A 13844-nucleotide genomic window follows, 5' to 3' on the forward strand; every position below is an offset into this window, starting at 1 on the left:
TTATATTTATTTATGTATGTATTTATTTTGAGATGGAGTCTTGCTCTGTCACCCAGACTGGAGTGTAGTGGTGCAATCTCAGCTCACTGCAACCTCCGCCTACAAGATTCAAGCAATTCTCCTGCCTCAGCCTCCCAGGGACTACAGGTGCATGCCACCACACCCAGCTAACTTTAATACTTTTAGTAGAGACAGGGTTTTGTCATGTTGGCCAGGCTGGTCTCAAACTCCTGAACTCAAGCAATTTGCCTACCTCAACCTCCCAAAGTGCTGGGATTACAGGCGTGAGCCACCGCTCCCGTCCTCAAGATTTTTTTAAATAGCTAATTTGTAAACTCCATGAGAGTAGGGACCAGGCAGACTTGTTTACCACCATCACACTCATCCTCACACCTGAGGGGTTTAACATAACCATTGTCCCCGTCACATGAGTGCACAATAAATGGCTTAGACTCAGCTTCACTAAGTGCAAAAAAGAGGAAACACTAATATAACTTTTTATTAAGGAGACACTTATTTCTGATGACTCCGTGCTAGGTACAGAATGTGACAGATATGGCTTCCAACTTACCAGGAATATGAAAGGAGGTGAGCAGGTGAAAAGTGACTCAAAGTGGACAAAAGACAAGTGTTGGACACAGTCAGATCTGGAGTCACATCCAGCCCTGCCAGGAATCAGCTGTCTGATCCTGGCCAATTTGCTTAAGTTATTAGAGCTGTAGTTTCTTCAACTATATAATGTGAGTATATTCAAGAAGGTGTGAGGAGGCATATTAAAAATATCCAGCAGAGAGCCAAACATAAATAAACACTTACTACATTTACCTGACATACTTATGTTACAAGATCCATGGGTTTGTAATGTCACCATCACAGCATCCCTGGGTGGGAGAATGGGGAAAGGAGAAAAAAGAGGGTGGAGAGAAAGGGATTCCCCAACAGGGAAACACCTTACCCTTCCTGAGTCCCAGACAAATCTTATAGGTTAAGAAGATTTCATCCTCCCATTAAGAAAAGAAGAAGAAACAGAGGATCCGAATGGTTAAACGGCTCACTCAAGCTCTTGCGTTAATCCATGAAAAAACCCAAGCTTAGCCCTACCATGTTTCCTTACTCCAAGGCCACTATTCTTGCTGTATGCCCTGCTGCTCTGTCACCTTGTACTCACTCAGTATGTATCTACTTTCATGTCTGTCATGCACCGTGAGCCATGCTGGGCACCAAGGACACAGTTGGGGAGTCCCGGACTACTGTCTGGGAAGGAATTCCAGTGCCTCATCTTCATCATGCCCAGAAATACTGGTGTGGAGCAAGGCTTCAGAAGGCAGACAATGTGGAACAAGGCAATTTTCAGTCATAAAAAACGGTGGTGTATAATTTAGCAATACTGTAGACCTTTGCATTAAAGAACCATTTTTATTGATTTATATGATTCATGAAAATGACCTGTGGAAATATGTTGGATTCATATGCAGATTCATGTATTGCACCATTTACTCAAAGCCCCCCTTAGTGTGTGTATGGTATAGCAACGTGTATTTATCTTGCAGGATTTTATTAAATCAAGCAATCATTTAAAAGATAAACTTTAAAATTTTGTATTAATTCTTAAAATAGAAGTTATGAAATACAGTTGTTTAACTATAAAACTTTTTTCTTTAAATAACGTGTTTTTATGTTTTCTTGGTAACTTATGTCATTTTTAAAAATTCTAGTAAAAACTTTTAATTTGAAATCTATCCTCTTAACAAAATTGTAAGTGTTCAATACAGTATTTTTAATATAGGCACAATGTTTTACAGCAGATATCTAGAATTTATCCATCCCATATAACTAAAATTTTATACCCATTGAACAGCAACCTCCCACTCTCCCCCTCACCACTGTCAACCACTATTATACTATCTTTTTCTATGAGCTTGACTATATTAGATACCTCATATGAGTGGAATCCTGTAGTATTTGTTGTTCTGTGACTAGCTGATGTCACTGAGCATAGTCCTAAAATTCATATGGAATTACAAATGATCTCAAATAGCCAAAGCAAACTTGAGAAAGAAGTACAAAGCTGCAGGCATCACATGTCCTGATTTCAAAATATATTGCAGAGCTATAGTAATTAAAACAGTATGGTAATGGCATAAAAGCAGATATATAGACCAACTGAATCAAATTGCAAGCCCATCCAAACTCACCAAATTGTAGACGCTAAATATGTACAGGTTTTATGCCACTCATACCTCAATAAAGTGGTTTTAACATAATAATAGAAAACTAAGAAATGACCCAACTCATGTACAGTCAACTGATCTTGGATAAGGTATTAAGAGCACACAATGGGAAAATGGCTGTCTCCGCAACAAATGATGATGGGAAAACTGGATATCCACGCATAAAAGAATGACATTGGACCAATATCTTACACCATATACAACAATCAACTCAAATGGGTTAAACACTTAAACGTCAGACCCAAAACTGTAAAACTCCTAGAAGAAAACATAAGGGGAATGCTTCATGACATTAATCTTGGCAATGATTTCTTGGATATGACACCAAATGAACAGCAAGGAAAGCAAAAATAGATGAGCAGGACTACACAAAACTAAAAAGTATCTGCACTACAAAGGAAACAATCAACAGAGTGAAAATGTAACCTGCAGAACGGAAGAAAAATATTTGCAAACCACATATCCAATAAGGGGTTAATGTCCAAAATACATAAGGAACTCCTACAATTCAACAACAACAACGACAACAACAACAAAATAAATAAATAAATAAACTTGATTTTTAAAATTGGCAAAGGACTTGAATAGTCATTTATCCAAAGAAGACATACAAATGGCAAATGGGCATATGAAATGATACTCAGCATCACTAATTATTAAGGAAATGCAATTAAAAAACAAAATGAGATATCACTTCATACCTCATTGTCACCACATGACATCTCTCATCATGCCCAGAAATATCGGTAAGGAGCAAGGTATCAGAAGGCTGATGACATGGAACAAGGCAATTTTTAGTAATAAAAAGGATGGTGTATAAGCAAGCAATACTGCTGACTTTTACATTAAAAGACTCAAACAAATTAAACTTGTCAACACTTATCTTGTAAAAAAAAGACAAGTGTTGACAACAGTATAACAGATAAGTATTGACAAGAACATGGAGAAATTTGAATCGTTGTACAACATTGATAGAAATGTAGAATAGTGCAGTCACTATGAAAAACAATATGGTGGCATCTCAAAATGCTAAAAATATAATTATGATGTGATCCAGAAATCCCATTTCTGAATATATATCCAAAACATTTGAAATCAGAATCTCCAAGAGAAATCTGCACTCCCTTGTTCATTGCAGCATCATTCACAATAGCTAAGATATGGAAACAACGTACATGTCTATCAATGAATGAATGGATGAAGAAAAATATATCTGTATACACATACACACCAGAATATTATTCTGTCTTAATAAAGAATGAAATCCTGCCACATGTAACCATGCGGATGAGCCTGAAAAACATTTTTTTTCTGGTAACTTTGGTCCTTCTCTAGGTAGTTAACCTTAAAGCATATTATTCACAAATGTCAAACAGCGGCACCTCTTGCATTCAGCTACTTCATCGGTGTACAAATGTCCTTGTGGCACACTCCGTGTGCAGGCAGGCAGACTTGCTGCTGCAATGAGTGTTAGCAAAGCCTGGGGCCAGAGAGGAATGAGTTCTAGGTTCACATCTTCAGGCCTTGGGGAAGTCCTCTAGGCTCATTGGGCTCAATTTTTCTATGTCTATAATCAAGAGACAATAATGAGGGATAATAATAATTGCTCTCAGAGCTGAATTATGACTTTTGTGGGCCCCAGGCACCTTTGCCTTCATAGGCCTCCTTCATCCATAAAACAGGTATTTAAAATTATATTTTTGCACCTGTTTGTATAAAGGTGACTATAATTCAGACTGGACCATATTCCTTATTTTTTTCTGATTTTAAAAGAAATCAAAACATTCCTTTGGTCCTTAAAAAGTACTGTAGACCCTAGCCACTGTGCCTACTATGTCTGATGGCTACATCTATAGTGGCCACTCATCGTAGATATAAGAAGATATAAGTCTCTATCTCCTCACCTCACTTATTGATTCAGCACTAACTGAGCACCCACAATGTGTCAGAAATTAATGGGCACCAAGGGCTCTAGAAATGAAGATGCTACACCAGGCTGGGATGAAGACTGTCATTTCCATTGCAGCATCACAAACCCCTTGAACAGTGCCTGAGACAGAGTTAATGCTTGATTAATGTTTGATTAGTGAATAAACCAATGGCAGTATCTCTGCTCAAAGAGATGTCCTGTCCAGAGACAACATAATGACATGTTTAATGATAATTATGCATGTCTGTGTCTTACATATGTGACTCTACATCCTCATGAAAAGAATATCAGGGTGTTCACAATAACAAGCAAGGGCATACTCAAAGCAAGGGCAAAGTGCAAAGAATCCAATAGAAATGGGTATAAGAGAATAAAAAGAAGAGCCTACTTAGGAGAAATAAGATTTCTGACTGAGAGGCAGCTCTGTGCCTCAGTTTCCCCCTCCCCACCCTGCCCTGCCAGGCACACACCTCCCATCAGAGGAGAAGGGGCTGTCATGGCACAAGGCTCGGCATGGAAGGAGACTTATAAAGCTAAGCACATCCTCTTGTCCAGTGTGAGCATTACCCACTCTGAGGAAGATAGTGTTCTACGATTCTCTGCAGTTCGACTTAAAGACAGCTTCAGAGTGGCAACCTTGTACGTTTTCTCAATGACATGCATTCCTCTGTCTGGGAAACCATCTTCTCAGTAAAACAAAGGAAGGAGGATTTCACTTTGTTGGCCAGCACACTCATCTCAGAGAAAGGTGCTCCCCACTGCAAGGCCGAACCTATGATCTCTGAGGGTGAGCCAAGGAACTGGGAGGCTCAATGTGTAGGCTGGAAACAGGTCTGCTGGGAAAGTCAAATGCCTGACACTCTATAAGTTCTTTTGTTCTGCATTCAGATGTTCTCAGATTCCAAGGCATCCAACACTCATTTACTCAACAAAGGCTTCGTGGTCGTATGTCATGTGCCAGGCATACATAGGTAAATAAATCAGAAACCCACCCTGCTCTGGTGGAGCTTAGAGTCTAGAGTCCCACTTCTGGATATATATCCAAAATATTTGAAATCAGGATTTCCAAGAGAAATTGGCACTCCCACGTTCATTGGCGCATTATTCACAAAAGCCAAAACATGGAAACAACTTAAATGTCCATCAGTGAATAAACGGATAAAGAACACACACATACACACACACACACACACATCCCCACATACACACTAGAATATTATCATGTCCTTCCAAAGAGGGACAAAAGGCATCATAACCTTCTTTGTTTAAACATTCACGTCATGGTTAATAATGGGGATGAGGAGATGGCATCAGGCTCACTGATTTAAAACTCCAGCTTGGTCCCTGCTCAGCTGTGTGGCAGCAGTGACATACTTAACCTCTCCCAGTCTCAATGTCTTCATTTGTAAAAGGAAACATGAAAGGGCCATTGTGTGAATTGAAGGAGTCCGTGCACATAAGTGGCTTACCAGCATATTTGATGTAAAGTAGATGTTCAAAAATGTGATTTGAAATGATCAATAACACACTTTTCACACTATTGTGAAATGTGTAATTTTTAATTACTCCATTGTTTCATGTACAACATGGTGAATGGATCACAGGATCCATTAAGGGTTGGCACTGAGTTTTATTCATTGTCTTAGTTCCTTCAGCTCACAGATCCTAGCACACAGTAGGGGCTGAATAAATGGCTGAGAGATGAATAAATGAGCACATGTACTAAAGCCCCTGCCCAAGGAAATGGAGATCTGAAGACAAATAAATCTCCCTAAAGTCCGTGTCTCCACACTAGGCTGCCATTCCTCCCTTGGATGACGGAACAGCCCTCCTTATGTCAGTGAGAAGAAAAGGGGTGTGCAGCCCTCCTTGGGGAAGAACAGGGTGCACCTCACTCTGAGTAACTGGATCCTTTTTTTTTTTTTTTTTTGGAGACAGAGTTTTACTCTGTCACCCAGGCTGGAGTGCAGTGGTACAATCTCGGCTCACCGCAACCTCTGCCTCCAGGATTCAAGTGATTCTTCTGCCTCAACCTCCTCAGTAGCTGGGATTACAGATGCCTGCCAACACACCCAACTAATTTTTGTATTTTTAATAGAGATGGGGTTTCTCCATGTTGGCCAGGCTGGTCTTGAACTCCTGACCTTTGGTGATCTGCCGGCCTCAGCCTCTCAAAGTGCTGGCACTACAGGCATGAGCCACAGTGCCCAGCCTGAATCCTTGATCTTTAATGACCGTCTGTCAGAGCCTGAGTATTCATCAGCTGTGATGGCTATTTATGTCTCAACCTGGCCAGTTCACAAGACCCAGGTATTTGGTCCAACATTACAGATGTTTCTGTGAAGGCATCTTTTAAAGGACATTAATATTTAAATCATTAGACTTTGAGTAAAGCAGATAACCCTCAGTCGTACGGGTGGGCCCTGTTCAGTCAGTTGAAGATCTTTCAGTAGAAAAAGACTGACTTTCCCCAAAGAAAAAGAAATTCTGCCAGCAGACTGCATTCAACTTGGATGGCAACTCTTCCCTGGGTCTCCAACCTGCCAGCCTACTCTGTAGACTTCAGACTTGCCAGCCTCCACAAGTGCGTGACCCAATTTCTTCAAATCTTAAAATATACACACACACACATTCACACACACACATATACAACTTAATGGGTCTGTTACTCGGGAGAAACTAACACATCGAGCATGTGCCAACTGCCCCCAACTGGACCAGGCAGTGTCAGGGATCTCACAGTAAAAGCAGCACACAAAAGGCTAAAGGAGGCCTCTGGGATGATCATATCCAATTCTCTCTCTATACCTTGAGAAACTGAGACCCAGAAAGCGTAGGTGCCCGGCCCAAGGTCACACAGCAGGTTGGCACTGAGGAAAACCACGTGGCAGACTCTTCACTCAATGTCTCACCACAAAGCTGCATTGGAGTTCTTGGACTAACATTTGATTTAATTATGTGGACAAATCACAGAAAAAAATAATATCAGCAGGAGGCTTTTATTGGGCATGTTTGTGTCAGGCTGTATGCTCAGGGCCTTTATAAGCTTATTTCATTTAATCCTCTCAGCAACCCTGTGAGCCAGGCATTAGTATCTCCTTTGACTGATAAGCCAAGAGTCAAAGAGGGTAAATAATTCCCCTAGTGTGAAGCTGCTGGTTTCAGATGCAGAGGGAACATAAGCGCTTGCTCCACCAACTCTAAATGTGGAATATCTAGATGTCAAAGGTGCTGCAGGAAAGAACAGAGGCCACGAGAGCAGAGGGCCGGGGCTAATGAGAAAAAGACATGGCCTGTCTCAGCAACCCTCACCTCCCTGTGATTTTTTACGCCAATCAGCTCATTTTGCTATGAAACTCCAGTCTTGCAAATGTCTCTGCAAGGAAAGGCTTATTTTGAAGGGAACACCTGTTCTCTAATACTTCCAGCTGATGCTACAATCTGTGCGGATTCCAATGTTATTTGTTAATGCGCTGGGCTTCTCAGGGATTTGGATACAAAGCTCCCAGAGGAGGTGGAGGGAGTGGATTTTATTCTTTGCTTGGCAGCACTTGTCTGGTGGGAAGGCACAGGGTGGGTGCACAGCACTGAATCTGCATAATGGGATGGGACCCAAATGGAAAATGCACAGGAAAAGAATCAAGTTCTGAAAATAACCCATTGAGCTAAACTCCATGAGCAAGTTCAAAGCTAAGCACTCACAAATAAACCATTTTATCTGAGTCTGGTCAAAGACAGGGATGTCTGCTTTGACACACATCCCCAAAAACAGCCAAGAAGAGAAATAAAAAGAAAATGCTATACTGTACCATGGGCCTAAGTCTATTTCTGAGATGTTTTTACACACATTAACTTCTGAAATCCTCCCTAGAAGGTAGATGTGATCCCATTTTACAGTTAAGAAAACTAAGCTTCCCAGTCCCACCAACAGTGTAAAAGTGTTCCTATTTCTCCACATCCTCTCCAGCACCTGTTGTTTCCTGACTTTTTAATGATCGCCATTCTAACTAGTGTGAGATGGTATTTCATTGTGGTTTTGATTTGCATTTCTCTGATGGCCAGTGATGATGAGCATTTTTTCATGTGTCTGTTGGCTGCATAAATGTCTTCTTTTGAGAAGTGTCTGTTCATATCCTTCATCCACTTGTTGATGGGGTTGTTTTTTTCTTGTAAATTTGTTTGAGTTCTTTGTAAATTCTGGATATTAGCCCTTTGTCAGATGAGTAGATTGCAAAAATTTTCACCCATTCTGTAGGTTGCCTGTTCACTGTGATGGTAGTTTCTTTTGCTGTGCAGAAGCTCTTTAGTTTAACTAGTTCAACATTTGTGGAAGACAGTGTGGCGATTCCTCAAGGATCTAGAACTAGAAATACCATTTGACCCAGCCATCCCATTACTGGATATATACCCAAAGGATTATAAATCATGCTGCTATAAAGACACATGCACACGTATGTTTATTGTGGCACTATTCACAATAGTAAAGATTTGGAACCAATCCAAATGTCCATCAATGATAGACTGGATTAAGAAAATGTGGAACACATACAGCATGGAATACTATGCAGCCATAAAAAAGGATGAGTTCATGTTCTTTGTAGGGACATGGCTGAAGCTGGAAACCATCATTCTCAGCAAACGATCGCAAGGACAAAAATCCAAACACCGCATGTTCTCACTCATAGGTGGGAATTGAACAATGAGAACACTTGGACACAGGGCGGGGAACATCACACACCGGGGCCTGTCATGGGGTGGGGGGAGGGGGGCAGGATAGCATTAGGAGATATACCTAATGTAAATGACAAATTAATGGGTGTAGCACACCAACATGGCACATGTATACATATGTAACAAACCTGCACGTTGTGCACATGTACCCTAGAACTTAAAGTATAAAAAAAAAAAAAGAAAAGAAAACCAAGTTTCCACAAGAGTGAATGAGTTCCCCAAAGCCACATTGCATTCATCACAAGAGGCATTTGTAACCAGAGTCTGCTTTCTACCGCATCGTAACAGTCTCAGAGATAGAAATTTGGCTGGGCCATGCTCAGATGTGTCATCTGTAACAGAGTCCGGTGGACTGAAATGGTCTATCATGTGTGCCATTCCATCCCACACCATACCAGGTCTAACGTTCTGAGCTGGCCACGCACACGTCAGCAGAGATGCCCCTCACTCCACAGCTGCCTCCCATTTGGTTACTGGCTCCTGCCATGTGAAGCAATGAATAGTCTGTGTGGCCTCAGTGCCTTGCTGCTCAGCTTCCTACATGAATATGATTCACACATTTGTATCATTCATTCCCCACACTTTTATTGAGCACTGAGTATGGCAAGCATGGTGCTGGCCCTAGGGATGGGGAGCTGAATGAGGTGGTTTCTATTCCCAGCCATTCAGAGCCCAGTGGAGGAGGGACAGAAATGCCTAGAGAATTGAAGAGAAAGTATTTCTTTTTAAGAAATCAGAGAGTACTTTCATATTAGTGGTGGCACCTGACAAAGTCTTGGAGTGTGTACAGGGAGTTGCACATCAGAGTCCTTCAGGACAGAAACCTTCTCATAATCATCTTCATAAGTTCTTGTGGCAGCCTCAGCAAAAGCCCTTGGCTTGGGAGATGAGTGTTGAAAGTGTTTTGAATTGATCTGTGACCATTGACATTCCCTAATGCCCCAGGCCACACTCCCTGGAAAACAGAGTTTGAGTGGAAGATTTTCAGGCAGTAGATCTACTGAGGCTCTGAGGGCCAGCCCTGCCTCTGAGGCTCTTCAGTCTCCACATGGGGTCTACTGAAACTCAAGGTGCCAGCCCATGTGGGGGCCGAAAGAAGGAAGAGTGGACAAAGGGAGAAGCTGAACTGTGATGTAGTCACAGCAAAGGCTTCAGCCGACCACGGGGAGCTTTGCCTCAGTGATGGTCCTATAGCAAAGGACGTGCAGCACGGATAGTCCAACGACATGCTACAGGGCTCACTGCTTTCCACTCGCTTTCTTACTCATTCAGTTCCTATCTGCTGGGCCCTGCGTCAGTGCTAAGGACGTCAGGTTCTGAGAAGCTCAGTGGTTGACTGAAGTTCTGCATCTACAAGTCACTGGAGTCTACCCGGGAACTGGTCTTATTTGGCTCTAAAATCTGCTCCTTCCATGGCACAGAACCCCATTCTGGCTTCAGATCCCCTCAGCAGGTTCTTGACAACTCTTTTCTTCGCTTCTCAGGACCATAAAATCATGTGACACAGCAGCTTGGACCAGAAGAAGACATGACTTGGGCAGCTTTTGCCACCAGACCTCCTGGCTGGGTCTCAGAGCTAGCAAAGATGACATCACAGAAGAGCCAGCTGAGTGCATTACCTAATATTCTGGACAGTCTGTGCACAGAGCCTGACTGTATAGGAGGATAGAGCACCTCTTTTGGGGGGCTGACTGGGCATGGACAGTTTATCACACTTATAATATGGGCTACTCAGAAATTAGTAGTGATAGTTACTATTAACCTGACAGTTACTTTTATGTGTCAACTTACGTGGGCCACAAGGTGCCCAGATGTTCGGTTGAACATTATTCTGGGTAAGCCTGTGAGGGTATGTCTGGATGAACTGGTCAGTTGAATAAAGCAGATAGCCCTCTCCAACATGAATAGGCCTTATCCAATCCATTGAGGGCCTGAATAGGACAAACAGACTGAGTGAGAGAAAACTGTCTCTCTTATTTATCGTCTTTGATCTGGGACATCAGTTTTCTCCCGCCTTTGGACTTAGACTTGCAATGGGCCTTATAACACTAGCTTTCCTTGTTCTGAGGCCTTTCGCCTTGGACTGGAGTGATACCATCTGCACTCTTGGGTCTCCAGCTTGCTGACTGAAGATTTAGGGGCTTCTCAGCCTCCAAAATCATGTGAGTCAATTACTTATGATAAATCTCTTTGTGTGTGTGTGTGTGTGCGTGTGTGTGTTCTACTGGCTGTATTGGTCCTGTTTCTCTGGAGAACCCTGAATAATACAGGCTGGTTATTTATGAGTAGGCCACTAATAAAAACACAGCACATACTGGCTCGGGAGAAATATGAGCAGAATCATACCCTGTGTGGTTAAAGCCCTGCACATCACAGAAGAGTAGGGCATGTTTCCTAGGATAAAAGAACAAGGGTAAGGACAGGATATGCATATTTAGTCAGCGGCTAGTGAGTATTGGATACCAGGCTAGGAACTTTACATTTATTACAACATTTGGTACATATAACACTCCATGAGATTATTAGCTATTGGGGAGCCCACTCTACAGGTGGGAAAACTGATGTTCAGAGAGTGCACAAATGAAAGTGGAAGCCAGGTTTTGAAACCAGGCATGGCTTTCAATGTTACCACATAGTCTGAGTGGCCCCCTCACAGCACAGCCTCCTGACCTACAGAGAATCGTCTTCTTCCAAGAGACCACATATAAGAAGTATCATAGGAAGACCATATTCCCTGTATCTATTCCAGGGCTTGGCCTTAGAAATATGTCTGATAGAGCTTGTAGTGATAAAAACAAGGGGTGGGAAGATGGTGAAAGGAAGGGTCAAATTAGCAAAAATCTCTGAAGGGGATGTTTCAAAGAAGCATGAATCTCATAGAACATACACTCTGCAAAGCCAAGTTTGAAAGTTTTGAAGCAACTGCCCCATGTAGGCCTTACCTCTGAGGAAGTCGGCTTGCAGTATACAGCTCCAAAGACCAAGTTTTCCAGAGAAATGATAGACTGTTCTTGTCCGGTGTCTGGGCCACCTTTACCAAGCCAGGAGCCTCTTCCTGGACGAGTAAAACTAAACGAAAGATAATTGAAAGGGTGAAAAAGGAGGTAAAGAAACTGATGGTGCCATTAACTCAGCCCCTTTGAGGGGTATTCCTGTGAAGCCTTTGAGATAATTTATTTAGTAGTAGTTCACCCCCTAGGGGGTGTTTGCATGTGACATTTGCGGATGTCTTGATGATAAAGAGGGTACAACTGGCACATAAGCTTGAAAGTCAAAGATCATACACATCCTACAATGCGTGCATGTAAATGCCCACCCTAAATGCCAACAACATACCTATAAGGAACACTGAAGCCGAGCTCCAAGCTTATATCACTGGAGGGGAAGGTGACACGGGCTCCGGAATTTTCAGGGGCAACTCTGACCGGACAAGGTCTGAGTCCTGTCTCTGCTCCTTCCACCCCCTCCCCCCTCCTTGGACCTCTTTTCTTCTGTGGAAAAGCATAAAACATCTTCCTCCATGATCCGCATGAGAGTCTAATATAATGTCAAAGACTGTCATAAGCCAGAAAGCACTCACTGTGTCAATGCTAATTGGGAAGACCATAACCTGCTCAGCTCACAAATGTGCAGTTCCTGCCCAGCTCTGCAATCCAAAGATTAATGGACATATTGTGATGGCATGATCAATTTCAGGACCAAAGGAGATTAGGAAAAGATGTGTGATTATTCAAATTTATCATATTTGAGTTTACGATCATCTTCCTCTATCTTTACCTGTTTGATTTTTCATCAATTGATGCGACAGTAATGTTTACTTATACTCATATTCTTTTTTAGATATCTTCTATTCAATTTCTTTTCTAACGGATGTTTTGTCATATTGTGGGTACTATATTCTAGGCATGTTTTAGTCCCTCAGTAAAATTTAAAGTCTCTGATGGCAAAGAGGGTCTTGACAATAAATAGCCCCAGTGACATCATCTTCATCATCTTCACTATGGGTGCTCAAGAAATATTTGCGGAAGGGCTTAATCCAAGAGATCCAGGTTCCTGCTTAAAATATTGACAGGAAAATAAATTTAGCATTATATTTCTGTTTAATTCATTTATTCAAATATTTATTAGGCCCATACCATATGCCAGGCAGTGGGTTAGGCACTAGGATGATAAGATGATTGAGGCACAGCCTTCACCTTAAAGACATTTGTCTAGAGAGCAAAGGAAACCAATAGATGTAATATAGTGCAGGAAAACTCAGGCCAGTGTGTGCAGGAGAACAATTTATGAGGCAAACGAGGTGAAAAGAATGTGTCCAGAGATGATCCTCAGAGTATGGTCAAGCAGTGAGGAGGCAATAAACTCAGCCTCTCAGGGTTCAACTCCCTAAAGGCTGTGTGACCTGAGGCAAGTTTTTAATATCCCTACCACTGCTTCTCCCTGTCAGAAGGTTTGATACCAGCACCCTAGCCATGTGGTGGTTGTGGGGGTCTCATGGGATAAGCCAGAGGCAGCTTCCAGTATACTATCTGGCAAGCAGCAAGGCTTCCATCAATGCTAGGAGCTATCTGTTGCTAATACCACACATATAATAAAATGGAATCATCGTTCTGATTTGTTTTGAATTGCAAGTTGAAGCAACTCTATAATTTAGCTATAAGATGGATAGAAGGAATATTCCAGAAGAAAAGTAGAAAGTGTGTATGTGGACACTCCTGGCACATTCACTGGACAGACTGCAAATTAATAACTAAAATAACTTGTTGTTTACTTATGGGTGGTCTTAATTAGCTTTTCTGGTGGATCTGAATTCCTCAAGTGAAATCCAATCATATCCATTTGGGGGTTAAAAATTGGATTCTTTGCTTCAGCTTGTTTTAGTGAAGGCTAAGAGGTTTTAGAGGTTAAATGTTAATTTCACACCGTTCCGTGATAATTGTATTTAACTGATG

The 13844-nt window shown here is 41.9% G+C and overlaps 1 protein-coding gene across 4 annotated transcripts in view; it reads right to left on the reverse strand.

Annotated features, from left to right (window-relative positions):
- The window catches only part of FAM135B (family with sequence similarity 135 member B), a 364989-nt gene that overhangs the window by 100948 nt on the left and 250197 nt on the right, over positions 1–13844 (reverse strand). For all 4 annotated transcript variants that reach the window (XM_030794947.1, XM_012506834.2, XM_030794946.1 and 1 more), the window contains one exon: positions 11835–11961. In XM_030794947.1, coding sequence (XP_030650807.1) covers positions 11835–11961 — 127 coding nt within the window. The remainder of the gene's footprint in view (positions 1–11834; positions 11962–13844) is intronic.

Source organism: Nomascus leucogenys, chromosome 16, assembly GCF_006542625.1.
Source record: "Nomascus leucogenys isolate Asia chromosome 16, Asia_NLE_v1, whole genome shotgun sequence".
Lineage (NCBI taxonomy): Eukaryota > Metazoa > Chordata > Mammalia > Primates > Hylobatidae > Nomascus > Nomascus leucogenys.